The sequence below is a fragment of the Cercospora beticola genome, chromosome 1 (assembly GCF_033473495.1).
Source record: "Cercospora beticola chromosome 1, complete sequence".
Classification (NCBI taxonomy): domain Eukaryota; kingdom Fungi; phylum Ascomycota; class Dothideomycetes; order Mycosphaerellales; family Mycosphaerellaceae; genus Cercospora; species Cercospora beticola.
Window position 1 is genome coordinate 3032238 of NC_088935.1, and position 18424 is coordinate 3050661.

Sequence of the window (18424 nt, forward strand, 5' to 3'; positions counted from 1 at the left end):
GATGATGACCATTGTACATTTAGAGAGCCACCGACGCTCGACACGAACATGAAGATATGAGGATGCGGACGTTGGGACACAGGGCATCACAGAGTGCGCTCGTGCTGGCGAAGATTCGGCTAGCAGAAGTAGCGGATAGTGGGCCTCGCGAATGCCGTGGCCACGTTCTCGCCTCTCCTCCGCCTGCTCGCGGTGTCCCAGACTGTTTGTGCATGTGCGGGACAGCGCAAGAGCCATGTGGTGTCCCGTTGGCATCGTGTTGTTACCTCATTTACCGCCCCCTTATCGCAGCATTGGTGAAGTCGACGGTCGGCATCGGCACAGCAGCGCGGCCGAGCAGGGTGTGCACGAAAAGAGCTGACATCGAAACGACGTCACTGCTCGTCAGCGTGAGCCATGCATGCTGAGTGCAGCGCAGACACGCGAAACAGGCAAACCTGTCGCGGCGCTGCCCATGTACATGTAGACGATTTGCTGCAAACATTGCTCTTCTGCCACCGCACCGCCCGCAACCTCGCCAGCCCGACGACAACGACGACCAGACACCCCGCCACCGCTGCTGACAGGGTCCACCACCACCAACGAACCTGTGGATGATGGGCTGTTTTTGACTCTGCGCCTGAAGTTTGGCATCGAACCGAAGCATCCGGGCGAGCAGCGATCCTTCCCAATCAGCTCGTGAGCCGCTGGCTTGAGCTGCTGAAGCTTTTCTCCCACCCGCTGCTGCTTCTCGTCACAGCTGCTCCACGACCACTTTCCTCCGTCCTGTCGCCTCCCCACCTCCGCCGCGCGTCACTGTCCGCCGCGGGCCCTCACCATGTCGCTCAAGAAGGCCTTGCACAGTATCCGCCCTCGCAGTGGCTCCAATTCTGCTCAGACGAGCGACAGTGAGCGTGACAATCCAGCTCGCCGCTCCAACGCCGGCTTGACCTCTCTGTCCAATGGCCTCTCCTTCGGCAGACACTCGACCGATCAGACCCGTTCGTCCCTCGACCAGTCTCGCACCCCTACGTCCCAATCGCCTACCCGTCGTTCCAGCCAGCACCACCGCGCCTCGCATAGTCCGCTTGGTTTTCTGCGACGCAAGGTTCGGCCCAGCTCCGATGATTCACACTCCTCGACCGAGGACTTGCCACTGAACCGTGAGGGCGAGCCTCTCAGTAAGAACCAGCAACGCAAACATGAACGCTTGGCCGAGAAGGAAGCTCACCGCAAGGAAGCGGAGGAGCGGTTGGAAGCCGACCGCAAGCGGAAGGAGGACATGCAACGACGAGCTGTCGAAGAGGAGACCGAGGAGCAGAAGTCCAAGTATGGCGTACTGCCAATCAACTACTATGCCGGCCAGCAGAGGCACGAGGACAGGATCGATCTCCGTGAGCTGACACCTGAACACATTGGCAAGATGGTCTGCTTTCGCGCACGCATCCATAACATGCGCAAGCTGAGTGCCCACCTTGTCTTCATTGAGCTCCGGCAGCAGACCCAGACAATCCAAGGTATCCTCCACGAGCACGGCTCCATCTCTCCCCACTTCGTCTACTGGGCCGAGCACCTGCACGTCGAGACCGTGGTTGTCGTGAAGGGTGTGGTTCAGGAGCCTAAATCCAAGCAAGGCGAGATCATCGGTGTCTCCATACACAATCTGGAAGTTCACATCCATGAGATGCACGTTGAAGCTACCCCAAGCGAGCCACTCGCCTTCACTGTGCACGAGGCGGAGGTCAGCAAGGCCGAGACACAGAAAGAAGGCGATACCCGCCATCGTGTGTCAGATCGTGCGCGGCAGAATAACCGCATCATCGACTTGCGGACAACTGCATCCCAAGGTATCTTCCGGATACAATCGGGCATCTGTCAAGCGTTCCGTGCTCATCTGCATTCGCTCGGCTTCATGGAGATCCACACCCCAAAACTGCAAGGTGCAGCATCCGAGTCTGGTGCCAGCGTATTCAAAGTCGACTACTTTGGACGACCAGCCTTCTTGGCTCAATCCCCTCAGCTCGGCAAGCAAATGTGTATCGCTGCAGACTTTAGACGGGTCTTCGAAATTGGGCCCGTATTCCGTGCTGAGAACAGCAATACCCACAGGCACTTGACAGAGTTCACAGGTCTGGATCTGGAAATGGCCATTGATGAACACTATCATGAGGTGCTTCGCGTGTTGGACAGCACGTTCAAGGCGATCTTCAAGTATGTGTATGACAACTACAAGGACGAGATTGAGGTGGTCAAAAGGCAATTCCCTCATGAAGATCTTGTGTGGTTGGATCAAACACCGGTCATCCCCTTTGCCGAAGCGATCCGAATGCTGAACGATTCCGGCTATCGAGATGAGGATGGAAAGCCTCTACCAGAAGACGAGGACATGGGAACTCGCGATGAGATCGCCCTCGGTGCAGTCATCAAGGAGAAGTACAAGACCGACTACTACGTGATCGACAAGTTCCCGGCCTCTGCAAGACCTTTCTATGCCATGCCCGACCCCGAGAACCCAACCCTCACAAACTCCTTCGATATTTTCCTACGTGGTCAAGAGATTCTGTCGGGTGGTCAGCGTATTCACGACGCGCCAATGCTCATCGAAAAGATGGAGAAGCTGAAGATGGATCCGACCACATTGGAGGAGTACATGACCGGGTTTGAGTGGGGTGCACCACCGCATGGAGGAGGTGGTATTGGTATGGAGCGCATACTGATGTTACTTCTCAAGCTTGGTGACATTCGAAACGCCACTCTGTTCACAAGAGATCCACGGTCTCTACCATACAGGCCTCCTGTGAAGCAGCTCCGTCATCCGGAAGCTAGCACGCTGCACCCTCCATGGGCAGGGCAAGATCGTGTTGCAGCTCACATGGACTTCCAGCCTCTGCCGAAGCTCATTGCCAACTATGGCGACGCGTCGAATACATCCTGGCTCGAACCCAAGTTCGAGATCTGGCGCGACCCACACACCGGTGCTGCTGTTGGATTCGTACCTCACGAGGGCTTCAGCATTACAATCGGTGATCCTCTTTGTCATCAAAGCCAGTACGCAAAGACGATCGGCGGATATCTGCGATACATTAAGAAGGAGCGCCGTCTTCGACCGCTGTGGCTGCTCTGTGGTTCTGCTGCAGAAGAAGTGCTGGCGACAAAGTTCGATTGGCGGACACTGTCCGTTGCAGCGGAACAACGTCTCGATCCTTCGAACAACCCGGCAGCGCAGGACCCCGACATTCAGCGCAAATGTCGCCATGCGGAGAAAGAAGGCGTCAAAGTGCATGACATTCCTCTCGGAACACCAGTTACTGAAGAGATTCGGGAGAAGGTCGACAAGCGCATTCAAGACTGGCTAAAGAACCGCAAAGGCAAGCAGGTGCACTTGACAGACGTGCATCCATGGCAAGACGTTGAGCACAGGCAATACCATTACAGCACGACAAAAGAAGGCGAGATCAGTGGGCTGGTAATCCTGGCCCAGCTTTCACCAGATCACGGATGGCAGGTGAAGTTCGCACTGGACTTCCCTGGAGCACCTTCAGGCGCTATTGAATTGTTGGTTTTGCATTCCCTCAAGGCTGCCGCTGCTACAGGTGCAACCTCAGTGACGTTTGGCGGTGGTGCCACAGCCAAGCTCACGCCAGGACACAACCTGAAGGGTACGAGAGTCAAGGTTCTGGCCAAAGCGTACCACGCAATCGCAACTGAGCTCAAGTTGACGAACAAGAGCGAGTTCCGAGAGAAGCTGGGAGCTCAAGATGATCCAATCTTTGGTAAGTGGTTCCCGGTATTTCCAAATCGTCGGCCGAAAATGCTAACCTTCGACAATAGTCTGCTACCCTCCACACGGCCTTGGGCCAGCTGGTGTCCGGGCCATTCTGAGTTTCTTCGAGGATGAAGAAGATACCAATAAGCTTGGTTAGAAGCGTTGTTGTTGTCAAGTGTATAGAGCATAGTTCACTGACCGTCCCATAATCATATGAAGCGCACTCTCAATTCTGGAATTCGAAATCATGTACCGTACCAGAACTTCGCTCTCCAGCTATATTTTGACACTGCCCATACATCTTCGTTGCCTGATCGAACAGCATTGCTCAGTGCCGATCAGGTACTCGTACATGTATTCGTTATTGCCTTTCACAGGAACTACGTCAAGTCCACTCTCAGGTGTGCAGGCCTGATCGATATTATCGATCCAGAAATATCTCAAAAAAATGCGGCGACATTTGACTGGGAACTGTGCAGCCATCGACATCAAGCTTGTCAACTGCAATGTCGTGCACGTGCGTGGCTGTCTTCCGCTGCAACTTGGGTCGGCAAGGGAGGACTGCCAGCAGCGACTGCATGATGAAAAGAGACGGGAAGGAAGTGCTGGCATCGTGAAAGACGCAAAGGGCGCAAAAGCTCTGCTGGTCACTGGTGAAGCACGTGAAGAGGGGCCATTTGGGAAAAACACAGTTTGGTAGGTATTGAATTTTTGATGTCGGTAGTCTATGAAAGTGTTGTACAACGCAATAGACACTAGTGTACAGATCCCACCTCAACTTCCACAGCGAGGTGTCGTATCATATCATGGTGCTCGTAGGTATGCATTACTGTCGAAGTTCGTCGTGCAGGTGTGTGAGTGGCATAGTGGGCCGAGAGTGTGTCCAGTTGAGGCCAAGTGATTACCAAGTGTGCCAGACGGGAGGCTATGGTTGTGTTCAGAAAAGGTTCTTCAGATCAGCTCGGATCTTCTTGCGGCCACGCATGCTGCCCATGTCGTGTCTCAGGCTTCCAGTGGGTCGGCTGTCCGCTCCATCGTGCGCGGGAATGGTCTCGACATGCTCTGCTGGGGCGACAACAGCCTTTTCGACAGCCGGCTTCTCGGCAGTGACCTTCTCAGTAGCAGCCGCTGGAGTTTCGACCACTTTCTTTGGAGCGTCACCAGCGTGCTCGGTGACGACTGCAGTGGCCCCAGCAGGCTTCTCGCCGGCTTCACCTTCGGGGAAATGGACGCGACCGCGACCTTCCTCTGCTTGACGTCCCAGAGTGCCGGCTGGTTGGCCTGGTGCTGTTTGAGTGACGGTGGTTGTGGCCGGATTTGGCGGTGGCACGGCGCCAGTGTCCTGAGCCTCACGCTTGGTCTTCCTCCTGCGATGGCAACAGCACAAGCAAGCAAGCAATGCGAGCACACCGAGGGCAGCACCGAATCCGGCCAGGAGACCAATTCTCATTTTCTTGTGGCTACTTGCACGCTTCCGCTCCTCCACGGCACATTGTTCAGCACACTCCTCCAGAGATGAGCAGGATGGAGCCGGCTGGATGTCCTTGTGAGGTGCTTGACTGGTTGGAAACACTCGCTCGACGTGCGTCATTGTGGTACCCGTTCTTGGAAGGACCCAAGTGTTTGACCTTATCTTCACGGTTGTGGGCCGTGCCATGACGCTGGACATCAAAGTGCGGTGCGGGTAATATAGACCATCGGCGGTCGTGCCCCAGTGAAGCTGAGATGACAGGAGTGTGCGTTGTTCGACCCAGACCTCGTGGTATTGGCCGCTGACGAAGGTGACATCGATCGGGTTCGCGTTATTGCGAAATGGCGCGGTAGCGTTGGTCCACTCGATGGGAAATTGGACAGCAGGCCACGCTCTGGTGATGTTGAGGGGCTTGGTGTGGTCCCACATGCATTTTCTGATCCTGCATTCGGTGACGTTGCGCTTTTCGCCTTTGTTTGCCGTACAGTCAGGGGCGGTATCATTGAAGCGCCAGGCGTTCCTCTTGTCGTTTAGTTCAAAAGGAACGCCAGTTGGGTGCGGTGGCAGTGTCAGGGTCTGCCCCAGCGTCGTGAGGATCTGTGTGAGAGTGACTTCGAGGACGCCAGGATTGGAAACCACGGTGGCGGGCATGGTAACAGTCGCTGAACCTGCGCCAATCGGGGCGGCGCTTGTCCTCCTCGGGCCGGCGACGACTGGAACTGGTATGAGACCTACTGTCATGATTTGAGGATCGACAGAAGTGGGCACCGTGGCCACAGTGACAGTTCTTGTGCGAGTCGCGGCTGCATCCGCCAGTACATCCTACAGTTCCGCGTCAGAAAACAGTGAATCGATAAGAGCATGGCTAGGCCCACCCAAGCAGCGCCCTTGTCGGAGTCGATGTGCTCAACATGAGCATCGCTTTGAGCGGCGATGAGCAGCGGCGCGCAGAGGCCAGCCACGAGAGCGCGCCTCATGTTTGCGGGTGTGTGAGCTGATGTTGTTTGTTGAAGAAAGGTAGGCAATGCAGTGCTGATGCGTGCAGAATGCTGGTGCCGGTGGGAGATGCTGATGGAGGACGACGATGATGGGGGAAGTGGATGTACGCGGAAGAAACAGAGAGAGAAGGGCACAGAGTTTTCGAGCTCGCGAGCAAAGAGCAGTGCCTACCGTGGCCGCAGCGGCAGTCATCATCGAGGCAGATGGGGAGCGGCGTTGCTGCAGAGGCAGAGACGGGGCAGTCCTGCTACTGCGGAGCGGAACACAGGCAGCGACATGGCTGACGCGGAGGTAAGAGCAGCAGGGCGCGACGGGCAGTGCAGGCCAAAGTGGAAGCAGAGAGGCGGAAGCAGAGGTGGTGGCGGAGCGGAAGTGGAAGGTGAGGTGGTGGAGGTGAAAGCGGAAGATGAGCACGGTCCACGCGTTCCTGCCTCGCTGTCCCACTAACTAGTTAGTGCTAACTAGTGCGGTTGCTAGGCGCCGAGAGCAAGTAAACACTGGAAGTCGTCATTGGTTGAGTGCGCTGGCCCCGCTACTGCTGCAGTGTGTGAAGTGTAAAGTGAGTGTTCGTTTGCATGCGAACAATCGTGTCCTGCCGTGGCACACGATTCTACCAAACTCAGCCCAAGCTACAACTCGACTACTCCACCACGCGCTTTCACCCCTGCCACGACGCCGACTGCACCATGCGAGCCCTCCATCTGCTGCCCGCATGCCTCATCGCCAGCATAGCAACCGCGCTCCAGCTGCCCGACTTCCAGCCCTTCCTCCAAGCCCTGCCCGACGTCCTGCAAGACCTCGTGCCTCAATCGCTGCAGAATGGGACAGCACACGAGCTGCTCAAGAGGCAGTCGAACGGCTGTCCGGACAGCTTCCGCTCATGCGCCAATTTGGGTGCTCCGAGCCTCTGCTGCATGTCCAATGCTGTCTGCAGTGCTGACTTCGCCGGACATGTTGCTTGCTGTCCCAGTGGAGCTGCGTGCACAGGAACAATAGGCGGTATCATTACTGGAGGCACTTTGAATAGCAATGGCGCCCCCGCGACCAGCACAGCGCCCGGCGGCTTCGCGACCACGAGTGCCGCCACCACAACGAGCTTCGAAGTCTTCACGAGTTCCGTTAGCAATGGACTGGTCATAGCGACTGCGACGGGTAACGGGGAGAACAACGGCTTTGTCATTGCGGAGAGCAGCATTGTGGCCACGCCAGGAAGCGCAGGAACACGGAATGCAGAGATTGTGAGTCTTTCCATCATGCCAATGGCAGCGTTTTGCTAACCTTATGCAGCCTTTAATCGCACGTGCCTTGGTGCATGTGCTGGAACGTTTACTTCTCTGACCCGCATATGCCCACATTTGACACGATCACGACCACGACCCCCAGAACCACGACTGTACAGGCGATGAAGATACGTAGCGAGCATGCATCGAAAATCTATCAATCTTCCGCGTTCGCGGCACCAAACTCCAAATGGTCCTCAGTCTGACTGTAATTCTTCCCACTTCCCATCTTCTGCTCATTGCATGGTTTCCAGTCTTCGAGAGCGTGGATCGGGTTGGAAACCGAGGAGTGGGATGATCCCGCATTTCATGCACATCGGGGCACTCACACTTGGACCGAAGGCAACAACAGAATTCTTGTCACGGGCCGCAGAACCGTCTCAGTACAAATCTACCGTCTTCCTACGTGAATCGCGATTTTCAGCCATGTGGCTGATAAAGGACAGGAGAAAGCACGTTTGTACGCCACTGTTCAATACAGCATTACATGTGTGCTTCGAGCTTGGTCTGGTCACTGCTGCTCGGACTTTTGCGATAGGTGCATCATGCTCTCCTCGCTCTTTGCTGTAATGACATACATGTATGCGCACTTCTCTAGTCCTGATGATTGAGCAGCAACTCTACGAATACATCAAGATGAAGCTTGGCCCGAAGCTCTGAATCTGCATGTGGCCAGCCGAGCTTCAAAGCTGACGAATGATGCGATGCACAGCACAGAAAGTACGATACTCGCACGTCATCAGAACTCGCAACATTGACCATTCACCATAGCGCCTGCAGACACTACACAATCGCGGGCTGGCAAGTGGTGATTTCACGCACCACGCATACAACTGATCTCCATTGCAGGCCCCTCTCCAGCGAGGACTCACCACCGCCATTAGCAGTACCGATCGAAAAGGTGCACCCATTGACAGCAGATTGCTAGAGCGATCCTCACGCCACTTCATTCGACTCGGCTTGGGAGTTGTTGCGACGTCTAGTTACCACAGACCTGACCATGACTTCACAAGCTTCAGCAGAGCACCAATGGTGGAAAGAAGCTGTGGTGAGCATTAGCTCCGGCACTCAATCACGATTCAACTAACAGAACATGAGGTGTATCAAATATACCCAGCGTCTTTCAAATCCAGTGGAGGCAACACCTCGGGCTGGGGCGATGTTCGCGGCATTACCTCAAAATTGGACTACTTGAAGGATCTGGGTGTGGACGTTGTTTGGACGTCGCCCATTTACAAGAGCCCTCAGGTCGATATGGGCAAGTTGACTTTCCCCTGCGAGCGTTCGTGCGTTGCTAACGATTCCAAGGTTATGATATTGCCGATTACAAAGACATTGATCCGCGATATGGCACACTGGCTGACGTTGACGACCTCATCGCCGGGCTGAAGCAGCGTGACATGGAGTTGATGATGGACCTTGTGGTCAATCACACGTCCGATCAACATCCTTGGTTTCTCGATTCCAGGTCATCAAGAACAAGCAAGAAGAGGGACTGGTACATCTGGAAGGATCCGCGTCACGATACTGACGGCAAGCGACAGCCTCCCAATAATTGGGCTCAGATTCTTGGTAGGCATTGTGAGATTGAAGCTATCATGGAGTCCTTACTGACGACGAATTTCCATTGCAGGTGAGGCAAACAGCGCTTGGACCTGGGACGCAGAGACCGAGCAGTACTATCTCTCGCTTTTTACGCCGGAGCAGCCCGATCTGAATTGGGAGAATCCCGAAGTTCGAGCTGCAGTCCACGATGTTCTGCGCTTCTGGCTTGAGCGAGGTGCATGTGGGTTCCGCATGGATGTCATCAATCTAATATCCAAAGTCCAATCGTTTCCGGATGCTGATATCTTCGACCCAAAGGCTGATTTCCAGCCTGGCCACAAGTTCTACGCCAACGGGCCACGACTGCACGAGTATCTGCGCGAGATGAATGAAAAGGTGCTTAGCAAGTACCACGCCATCACTGTGGGGGAGATGCCGTTTGTGAACGATCAAGATGAGATTCTGAAAGTGGTTGGGCGTGAGCGCAACGAACTGAACATGATTTTCATTTTCGAGGTGGTCGACATATCCAATCTTCAAGGGGCACCGAGACTGACGCTCAGACCTTGGAAAGTCAAGGAGCTGCGAGATATCATCTCGAAGTGGCAGAACGTCATGCGGGAGAAAGGTGGTTGGAACAGTGTGTTCATATCGAACCACGACAATGTGAGGAATTATACTTGCCACGATGTTCCTGATGATGTTGCTGATCTCTTGCAGCCTCGCCCGGTGTCGCAATACACGGACGACTCCCATCAATACCGTGAACTCGGTGCAAAATTATTGTCCTTGATGGAAACGACGCTAAGTGGTACGCTATTTGTGTACCAGGGCGAAGAGCTCGGAATGTGCAACGTAAGTGGAATCCAATGTCTACGAGTTTGGCGCCAACTGATGCCGAATGTAGGTGCCACCGGACTGGTCGCCCTCGGAATACAAAGACATTGAGTCTCAGAACTATGTATGTCTATCGTTGAGAAACTGCGGGATGTCAATACTGATCAAGCTGTGCACCATAAGTGGAAGAAAATGAACGAACTCTATCCTGACGACGAGAAAATGCTTCGCTATGCGCGAGAGGTGCTGCAAAAGAAGGCGAGAGATCACTCTCGCACACCTATGCAGTGGAGCAACGAACCGAATGCTGGTTTCTGCGACGAGAATGTCACTCCCTGGATGCGAGTCAACGACAACTTCCTGTCTTTGAACGCGCAAGACCAACTGAAGACGTCCGGAGATCTCTCCGTTTTCCAGTTTTGGCAACGCGGACTGGAGAACAGGAAGAAGCATAAGAACGTTTTCGTATATGGCTCTTTCGAAAGTCTGGATGAACGAGACAATGGAATCTTCGCCTACAAACGATCGGATGGCACCGACGAGGGCTTCGTGGTCGTGCTCAATTTCTCGAAGGAAACGATAGACTGGGACATCCCAAAATCGGCCGCCGTTCACAAATGGGTCACCAGCAACTATGCAGGCGATATTCCCAGCAGCGTAATCGGGTCTATCACCCTGCGACCATTTGAATCGCTGCTCGGCACTGCTGCGCCGTAATCATCGTGCGAACGCGCAACGGTGTTTACAAATGTCAGCAACACAACGAACCGAGGCAGTACTTCGACTTCGCAGTGCCCTAAAGGTATTATCCTCGCTCACCGTTCACGCTATCTGCTAGCATAGCTCATGCAGTCTGAACAAAGTGCGCAGTCATGCTGTTAGGTGCGGGAATTGCTTGCTTTGGCAACTCCACGGGGGCTGTGAACACAAGGGAACGTGGTGACAAGAGCCTAGGGTGCACTTATGGCCCCCTGTTGAGTTGTGAGTCTCGAAGAGTAATCAGCAATCGCCAAAGAGCGGGATAGACCAATACGATCAGATCGCTGGATGGCGTACCCGGATGTGATGAGCTTTCTCACGCGAGATCAAGTCGCATCTCACGTTCCAGGCAAACAGGCTCACGGGGCGGCGGCATCGCGGTTGAGATTGTCACAAGCCTGGAAACACGCTAGAGAAGCCAGGATCGACAGGTACGAAAGTTCCCGAGCACGTGCACGACCAATGATGTCAACATGCCGAAAAAAATGTTGCAACACTCATCCGCTGATCAACAAATCATCGCACACCCTCGTGGCAGATTGTGCTTCGCGGCGATAGCTCAAGCGCGACAATAGGCCCACGCGAACAGAGTCTGCAACATCGAAAGCTTTCCAGGCAACTCGCGGGCCCGTGTGATCGCCCTTTGCCTGTTATCGAAAGGTCCGATTGATAGTGTGCAGACTTCCAATTGTGTCACTGATAACACATAAGCACTCCACCGCCCTGCAGATATCCCGTGCTCATTTATCGGGGACCAGACGCGGACGCATCAGGGAATGCCAAAGAGATTTCTTTGCTGAGAACTCAGACCACCACACACCGCCGGGCCGACCAGAATACCGCCATGGAGTGTTCAATCAGCGTGCAACTGATGTGTCCCGGTGGAGGCATGTGCTCATCACCCTGATGAATCGCATCAGCGTGTTTGAGAACATGTATATACCCGGAGCCTGTCCGACCTCGCGTGCACCGCCTGCTATCGACCTCTTTTGATCAGTGATCTGGCGACCTGTTTACCGAGTGCCCTTACATTGCTCTCGTCTTGACACATTGACACAGTTCATCATGTCTGCAGAGCTATACCGCACGATGAGCGTCAAGCAGACCGCGATGGCTGCGACTGCATTGCCTCTCGAGATTCAGCAACAGATCTTCAACTACTTGGACACACGGTCATTCTACTCTGCTAGGAAAGTCTGCAGATATGTAAGCCGTCTTCTACAATACAGGCAGATCACGACAAGTCTGACCCTTTGTCCGATTCCAGTGGTCGTTCGCTGCAACGGCGAGTGATACTCTCAGAAAGCAGCTGCGGAGAATGCCTGTTTTGCCTTCAGACGATGCGCAGGAAGCCGAGCCAGTTGACCTCCAATCCGCGTTCAACAAAGCCGCGCGGTGTCTGATGTACGGAATTTCCACTGAGCGCGCACACGACACCCCAGCAAGCCTAACGAAAGGCTCGAAAATGGGATTTCCCGTATCACCTCGAGTTATCGCGACTCCAGACGGAAACACCCTGGTCACCTTGAACGGTCGACAAATATCGCTCTATGATACCTCGAATCAATCGCCGAGATTAAAGGCTCGCAGAAGCCTGAACGATTTGAAAGAGACTGTAGGATCTGGACCATGGCTCAAGGTCAACAGCAATACCTATAACGAAATGGCGCTGTCTTCGAATGGATCTCTATTGGCTGTGGCTCAGGAACGCACTATTCAGATCTACGACCTCAATGCCGATCCGGACAGCTTCACTGTCAATGAGTATGTGGCTAGCGCAACAGGCCATTATATTTGTGGCATCGACTTCGAGCAGAACGATCATCTGTTGCGGGTGCGATTGAGCGGTAAGGGCACAGTGGTCTACCTGGGCACTCCTGCTCCTGCAGGAAAAGAAGAGCAGCCAGCGGATTTGGAACACTGGAAGAGCAAGGCTGGTCTGAGGCATGTGTTCCTCGACTCTTCGCTTTTGTTGGCGAGAGCTGGTGAAGTTGGCACATCGGACCCTACAAAGCGCGTGTCAGGCGTACAATTGCTAGGAGCATTCGAGCAAGGATACCTCTTTGCTGGGCAACAGCATGGCGGTGGCGAGAGCAGCCATTGTAAGTCTTACCGCGGCATTCGGTAGCCCTAGCAGAACAAGCAGACTAACCGAACTTTGTACCAGATATCCTGGGCCACGTGCAAACCACGACTGCGCACAACTTCGGTATCATGACGACCCAGCCCGAGACGGTCTGTATCCTGGCTCGATTGGAGAGTTTCCTCAGCAGCTGGAAATACACTCTCGAAGCCTCCACGGAAGGTGGCCTAGGAGGGTGGGAGAATATGCCTTCTGCTCACGAGCATCATCCACGCTTCGCCATCACGACTGGGGGATGCTTCGATTTCCTCGCACTTGCCGAAAGGGACAAGAAGCGCATTCGCCCAGCACCATTGACCCAGCTGTTCCTTTATCGCATCCCAGCACCTTCACAGCTTCGTTCAATGATCGCTGCGCACAAGCAATCGTACGCACGAAAGGCGGGCTCGTCGGATGACATGGATTGGAGTGTTGCGGAAACTGGGAAGCCAACGAGGACGTTCTTCGATGTGCCAAGAATACCGTTATGCCTGACGACTGTGGAGAACGATGTGACGGATCTCGGGTTCTCCGTCATCGATGACAGGACGTGTGCTTTGTCAGCTTCGACGAAAGAGACCACGAGGACCTGGAGGATTCACGAGAGATGATGGGTTGGAAACAACTGGCGAGCTTAGGCAAACGAATCGACATGGTTTCATCAGCTCTGCACCTCGGCGATCTTGTAATCATTATATTTCATCTGCATGATAGATGACGTGCCAACTGGGTTGGACTCAGAACAAAGTACACCAGTTCTAGAATCTCATCAGTAGTGGAGACAGCTCCTCTCTGCCTCTGCACTTTGCGGAGTTAGAGAACGGGCCAAAGAGTAAAGACTCCGTGCGGGCTCGCTCGGATGCATAGGGATTGCATAGACTTCCTTCCAGTTTTTTTCCCACGACTTCTGCTTCTCTTGCTCGTTGCAGGTGATTCACAACAGGCGCAGCAAGCAGCAGCGAAGAAAGCCAGCCCAGCCCTCAGTACGTGTGTGTATCCTTCCCGGAACACGGCTTTATTTGCGTCTGCCGGATTTTCGGAATCTGACCAATCCATGAGACCCACGACCACGACCACCACGCACACCCGGCCGGTCGTCGTCTATTTATGACCTTTTGTGTACGATGTTCACGCATTTCATCTCATCAGGGCGCCCGGCTCTTTTCTGCGCTTGTGACTGGGGTCCTGCTTGCCTTGCCTTGCGCGTTGCTCGTGCGTGCGTGGACTTTTGAGGCTGTGTTTTCTTGCAACAACATTGATGATGATGAACACTTGGTCTTCTGATGATTACCAACAACTTCGCGGCATAAATAATGATAACAATGTCATGTGGACTGGCTGGCTGGCTGGCTGGCTGGTCCAACGGACAACGGACGACGAGGCTGCACCGCGTTTTCTTGGGGGCGCACGCAACAATTGCACTGCACCACATGAAGCTCTCTTTGATCCATGGATCAGATTCACCGCTTTTGCTATGTATTCCTGCACGTCTCGTAGGCGTGTGGCGTCTACGTACACAAATCGGAAGCCGATGCGTGTTTCTTGGGGTCTGCTGCACAAAGTGGGCGTGGGCAGCATGCCGCCAGCTGTTCAAGACCAATGCAACGCAACGCCAAAAATGGTTCTCCTTTGAGATGAAAGACCTCGTACAGAATCCAGACGGAGGGGGGCCCTCGTTCGTGCTTCGGAAAAAAGCACGAAGGTTGGCATGGGTTCTAGATCGGTGTCTTAGGTCCAGAGTCGCCGACTTGGACGTCAGGATAGGGTGCTGACCGTTTATGCGTGCTTGCAGCGATCTATAGCAGTGCCAACGAGCTAAACCGAGTACGTTTCAGCGTTCAACCTGTTCGGAGCTCATCAGGGCTCTCTCGTGAAGAAGATGAGCCTGACCCGTGATTCATTGAGGTCTCAAATTATTGGAACATTGGCTGCCACAGTATACTGCCGCTCTGCAGAATCGTGATACCCTTGGACACTATGAAGGCGCGGGTTGGGCGCTAGTGACTGGAGCTTTCTCAGGTCTGTCCGAAATCACTGTCTTCCCCCGTGCGGAGGACGGGGATGTCGACCCGTCCGGAGTGTCACGGAATGGCGCTGCTCAAATGACCACTTGGCTGCCCAGGCTCCATTTTTGAGACGATCTCAAACTCAATTATTACAGTTGTGCAAGTACTTGCCAGCCAAGTGGTGGACCGCAAGTACAGACACAGCCACCAGGAGAAGGCATGTTCCCTTTCTCCTTTGCCAAAGGCTTGTCTGCGCACTTTTGATTAGCTCCGGATTTCTGTAACGCGGCGGGACAAGGATTACTCACGTTGCTCGAAACACTCCCACGAGGCACATGGCGTTGAGATGCGCTATTGTAGCCCTGTTCGAGAGACGGATCTAGCCAGGATTCTCCTTCAGCATCAGTAATCGCATCCTTTGGCACCTTTTGCAAAGCCGATATCGAGCGTATGGAGAGTGAGAAGTCTCCCTCTTGGGTTCCGAAGAAGCTGTGGAAAATTTTCAACTTCGGCAGTGCAAATCTCGACTGCTGCAGACCACATACCTCCTCATCATGATGCTGAAACGTTTGATCTTCTTCAAGTCGATCGGCTTGGCATCCTTCTTCGGTCGCCCTCGATAAGTCGCATTGAAGCTACTCCATGGAATGAAGATAGTCTTGTCATGCGCGTCACCAGGCACTGTTTGCGGTGGAAGCTCAAAGTCGCATTCGTACGAGATGCTCGACTGTTCTCTTCCCGTGTCGGGGTCCTGCGGCAGAAGCTCATCCTTGAGATTGAATGTGTAGCGTTTCTCTGTGACTTTGTTAGCCGAGTCTACATCATATCAGCGAATACCATACTATCGCCTTTGGCTATGTACAGCTCAATGCCTGCATAGTCAGAAAGATCCCACTCGCGATCATCACCAGTCGTCCTCTGACTTGCAAAGCCAGCACCTCCGAGAGTCTTGATGTCTAGAGTTCCTCGGAAGGTGCCTGTGGTCTTGGTGCAATCAAGATATGAGATGCTCTTGCCTAGTTGAGCAGTTAGATCGGGTACAACAGCTCGAGCACGTAGCTTCTCTTACCACCTCGGACGCGATCATCACTCGCTATCCAGTCGTCTGAGTGCCATCCATTGTCGCCGCCGAACAGTGTCAGAGCGTCGCGCATCTTTGCGGATGTTGTGATTGTTGTTGTTTGGTAGTCGAGCAGAAAGAGCGAGCCATGAGATCATCGTCACGTGCTGCTTTATGAACATCTGTGCTGGTCCAAGTTGACGAACACCGGACTCCAGTCCTTGACAATCTTCACAATATGTACAGTATTGAGTTCGCTTTACGCTTGAGAGGAGTCGATGTGAAGGAGTCATCACGTTCCGGGTCTGGTGGTACATATTCACCAAAGCCACTGCCTACCGCTGCATTGAAATCGTTCAATAGTCGATAATGTGTAGGTGTTTGCGAATGTGCTAGATCACCTAGCGCGGAGTGCTTGAATTGTTCCACTAGTAATGCCAGATGCGATTGCATATTAATGCAAAGCTCTCTGCGATCGAACTTGTTTTGCTAAGACGACTCAGATGCTCTCCGAGCGCCTCCATGACCTGCGTGGTGCATGGTTGGATTTTCCCATGTCTATGAGGCCACGCATCCTCCCTCTGCTCTATAATCCTCGTGCTTGGAAATCGTGCAACGAGTCAATGTACCCATCCGGTCCAACGCCATCGCTCAAACAGACAAAGAAGAAATACTAAGCACATTCATGTGCTCCTTTTCGCGGCAAATCCAGCCCTCATTTCCCAGTCATTGGCATCATCCAATCAGTATCCCAGACCTGGTGGTGAGAGAGCCGGAGGAGAGCCCGCCTGCCACTCTTCTGAAGAGTCCGATAATGATGGCGTCTGGCGCTATCAGCCTTTGCTTGGATTCCGCGCAAATGACTGCTGTTTACTCACATAATGATGCTGAGTTTGGTAAGACGTTATCTCATTGGCCATGGATGCGTAACTCATGCTGAAAGGATTGACCTCGTCGTCGGCGTAGACCTCTTGCTTGATGGGAGGCTGCATCAGGTTCTGGATGGCATACGTCTGCGTGGGGGCACCGTAAGACTGGTACATCGCCATGTCCAAGCCGGGCGCGCAGTAACTCGAATATGTCGAATAGCCAACGGTGTCCACTGGCGGTATGGGAGCATTTACGGTGAAAGGTGGAGGCGATGTCGATAATTGTCGGGTGAATTGCTGAGAGAACATGCTTCTGTCTTCCGATGGCAGCACGTACTGTTGGGCGAGGACCTCAGGTGTTCGGTTGCGTTGACTTTGACCATGCAACGACCGTGTCCGTTGTGCATTCGAGCGTTGCGCTGTAGAATCGTCGCTGATGGTGGTGGGCAGCTCCTCGTGTCTTTGCTCTGGAGATGCAGAGCTCGAACCTGCTCGACGCTCCAGATCTTCCAGCCGCTTCTTCAGCTTCTTGCCTACGAAACCGTCAGACGCCTGCTACGCAATTGCAACATCGATGCGACGTACGGTAGTTCCTTTGTGCGATGCGGTTCTGTATCCTTCGTCGTTCGGCAAGGTCTGAGATTTTGGTCCAATCTTCGTTGGGATTCGCACTGGCACTGAAGGCTGCGAGCGATATGAGCTCATGATGTGCATGTGGATCGATTGTGGGCGAGGGACTTACCACTACTTGTCGCGTGTGCGGTGGGGTAGTGTTTCTGGACCGCGGCGGCGGGATACTGCGGATAGCTGTAACGATCCATGTCTAGGTGATCGTACATGCTGCAAAGGTCTTCTGAGTCGATGAGTAAAACGGCCAGTGAGTATAGAAGTCAACGCGAACAGAGGACGATGATGAGGATGGCTCTGGGCTGGCGGTCGGGCGAGTTATGCATATATCGAGTACGGTCACCCCATTTCAAGGGCACTAGAACGCGAGCAAGGTTGAGGCTTCCGAGAGATCCTACTGTCTGCGACGTTCCTCTACGGACTGGGGCGGCATGCGTGGCTCGGACGCCTGGCTCTGGGAGCGCCGACGCAACCCTGCATGGTCTGACGGCATGCGTCGAGCGAGGTGGCTCGCACAGGGAGCACATGGACACAGGGCTGAACCGCAGATTCCTTGGGCGACGTGATTAGCAAAGCGTGTCCGGCCGAGAATAGGATGATGGGAGAGGATGCTAAGGCCGCCAGAAGTCGATGTTGTCCATCGGTGTGAAGCAACGCAGACAGGCAGGCCGGATTTATGCAGATCCGAAGCGAGTGCGAGACCAGCACCAGGCTACAGATTTGTGATGTGCCGCGGCGTTCCATGCACATGGTATAGCAGCACGATCTGCCGCAGGCTCTGCGTCTGCCATCACGAGTGCACGACGGCGGAGTCCATGGATTTCACGGGGTCCGAAAATGAACGGCCGTTGCGCGTGGCCTGGGCAGCGCGCGGCAGTTGTCGCAGTCTCAGCCTGGGGGCAGCATGTGGTCCACCGGCTCCGGCGAGTAGCAGCATGGCAGTGTGCTGCGCTGCTGTTGCTGCTCCTCCTCCTGTTCGTCGTCGTAGGGAGGCCTGATGGGCGTCGCAGAGTGCCTCTCGCTGGGTCGCGCGCACAACTCTGCATGCGAGCCTCACCGCTCAAAAGTCGACGGCGGCATCCCGCAAAAGACCACGGCCATCCA

The 18424-nt window shown here is 54.2% G+C and overlaps 7 protein-coding genes across 7 annotated transcripts; 4 read left to right on the forward strand and 3 right to left on the reverse strand.

Moving 5' to 3' along the window:
* Positions 1 to 817: 817 nt before the first annotated feature.
* RHO25_001210 (uncharacterized protein) lies at positions 818 to 3902 on the forward strand (the record flags this gene model as incomplete). The annotated part of the gene is made up of 2 exons (XM_023593820.2): positions 818 to 3752; positions 3811 to 3902. The coding sequence occupies 2 exons, from the start codon at positions 818 to 820 to the stop codon at positions 3900 to 3902; spliced, it is 3027 nt and encodes a 1008-aa protein (XP_023459101.1).
* A 780-nt stretch (positions 3903 to 4682) lies between these two features.
* On the reverse strand, positions 4683 to 6193 carry RHO25_001211 (uncharacterized protein; the record flags this gene model as incomplete). Its single annotated transcript, XM_023593821.1, has 2 exons — positions 4683 to 6038; positions 6092 to 6193. 2 exons carry the CDS (start codon positions 6191 to 6193, stop codon positions 4683 to 4685), a joined length of 1458 nt encoding a protein of 485 aa, XP_023459102.1.
* A 708-nt stretch (positions 6194 to 6901) lies between these two features.
* RHO25_001212 (uncharacterized protein) lies at positions 6902 to 7553 on the forward strand (the record flags this gene model as incomplete). Its single annotated transcript, XM_023593822.2, has 2 exons — positions 6902 to 7453; positions 7503 to 7553. 2 exons carry the CDS (start codon positions 6902 to 6904, stop codon positions 7551 to 7553), a joined length of 603 nt encoding a protein of 200 aa, XP_023459099.2.
* Positions 7554 to 8495: 942 nt separating this feature from the next.
* RHO25_001213 (uncharacterized protein) lies at positions 8496 to 10594 on the forward strand (the record flags this gene model as incomplete). The annotated part of the gene is made up of 7 exons (XM_023593823.1): positions 8496 to 8543; positions 8594 to 8753; positions 8804 to 9067; positions 9129 to 9706; positions 9761 to 9895; positions 9948 to 10001; positions 10061 to 10594. The coding sequence occupies 7 exons, from the start codon at positions 8496 to 8498 to the stop codon at positions 10592 to 10594; spliced, it is 1773 nt and encodes a 590-aa protein (XP_023459100.1).
* A 1107-nt stretch (positions 10595 to 11701) lies between these two features.
* On the forward strand, positions 11702 to 13369 carry RHO25_001214 (uncharacterized protein; the record flags this gene model as incomplete). The annotated part of the gene is made up of 3 exons (XM_023593824.2): positions 11702 to 11842; positions 11904 to 12738; positions 12804 to 13369. The coding sequence occupies 3 exons, from the start codon at positions 11702 to 11704 to the stop codon at positions 13367 to 13369; spliced, it is 1542 nt and encodes a 513-aa protein (XP_023459103.1).
* A 1537-nt stretch (positions 13370 to 14906) lies between these two features.
* On the reverse strand, positions 14907 to 15918 carry RHO25_001215 (uncharacterized protein; the record flags this gene model as incomplete). Its single annotated transcript, XM_023593825.2, has 5 exons — positions 14907 to 15014; positions 15073 to 15253; positions 15310 to 15559; positions 15607 to 15780; positions 15834 to 15918. 5 exons carry the CDS (start codon positions 15916 to 15918, stop codon positions 14907 to 14909), a joined length of 798 nt encoding a protein of 265 aa, XP_023459104.1.
* A 649-nt stretch (positions 15919 to 16567) lies between these two features.
* Positions 16568 to 17532, reverse strand: RHO25_001216 (uncharacterized protein; the record flags this gene model as incomplete). The annotated part of the gene is made up of 4 exons (XM_023593826.2): positions 16568 to 16648; positions 16703 to 17226; positions 17279 to 17377; positions 17436 to 17532. 4 exons carry the CDS (start codon positions 17530 to 17532, stop codon positions 16568 to 16570), a joined length of 801 nt encoding a protein of 266 aa, XP_023458350.1.
* Between the last annotated feature and the right edge of the window lie 892 nt (positions 17533 to 18424).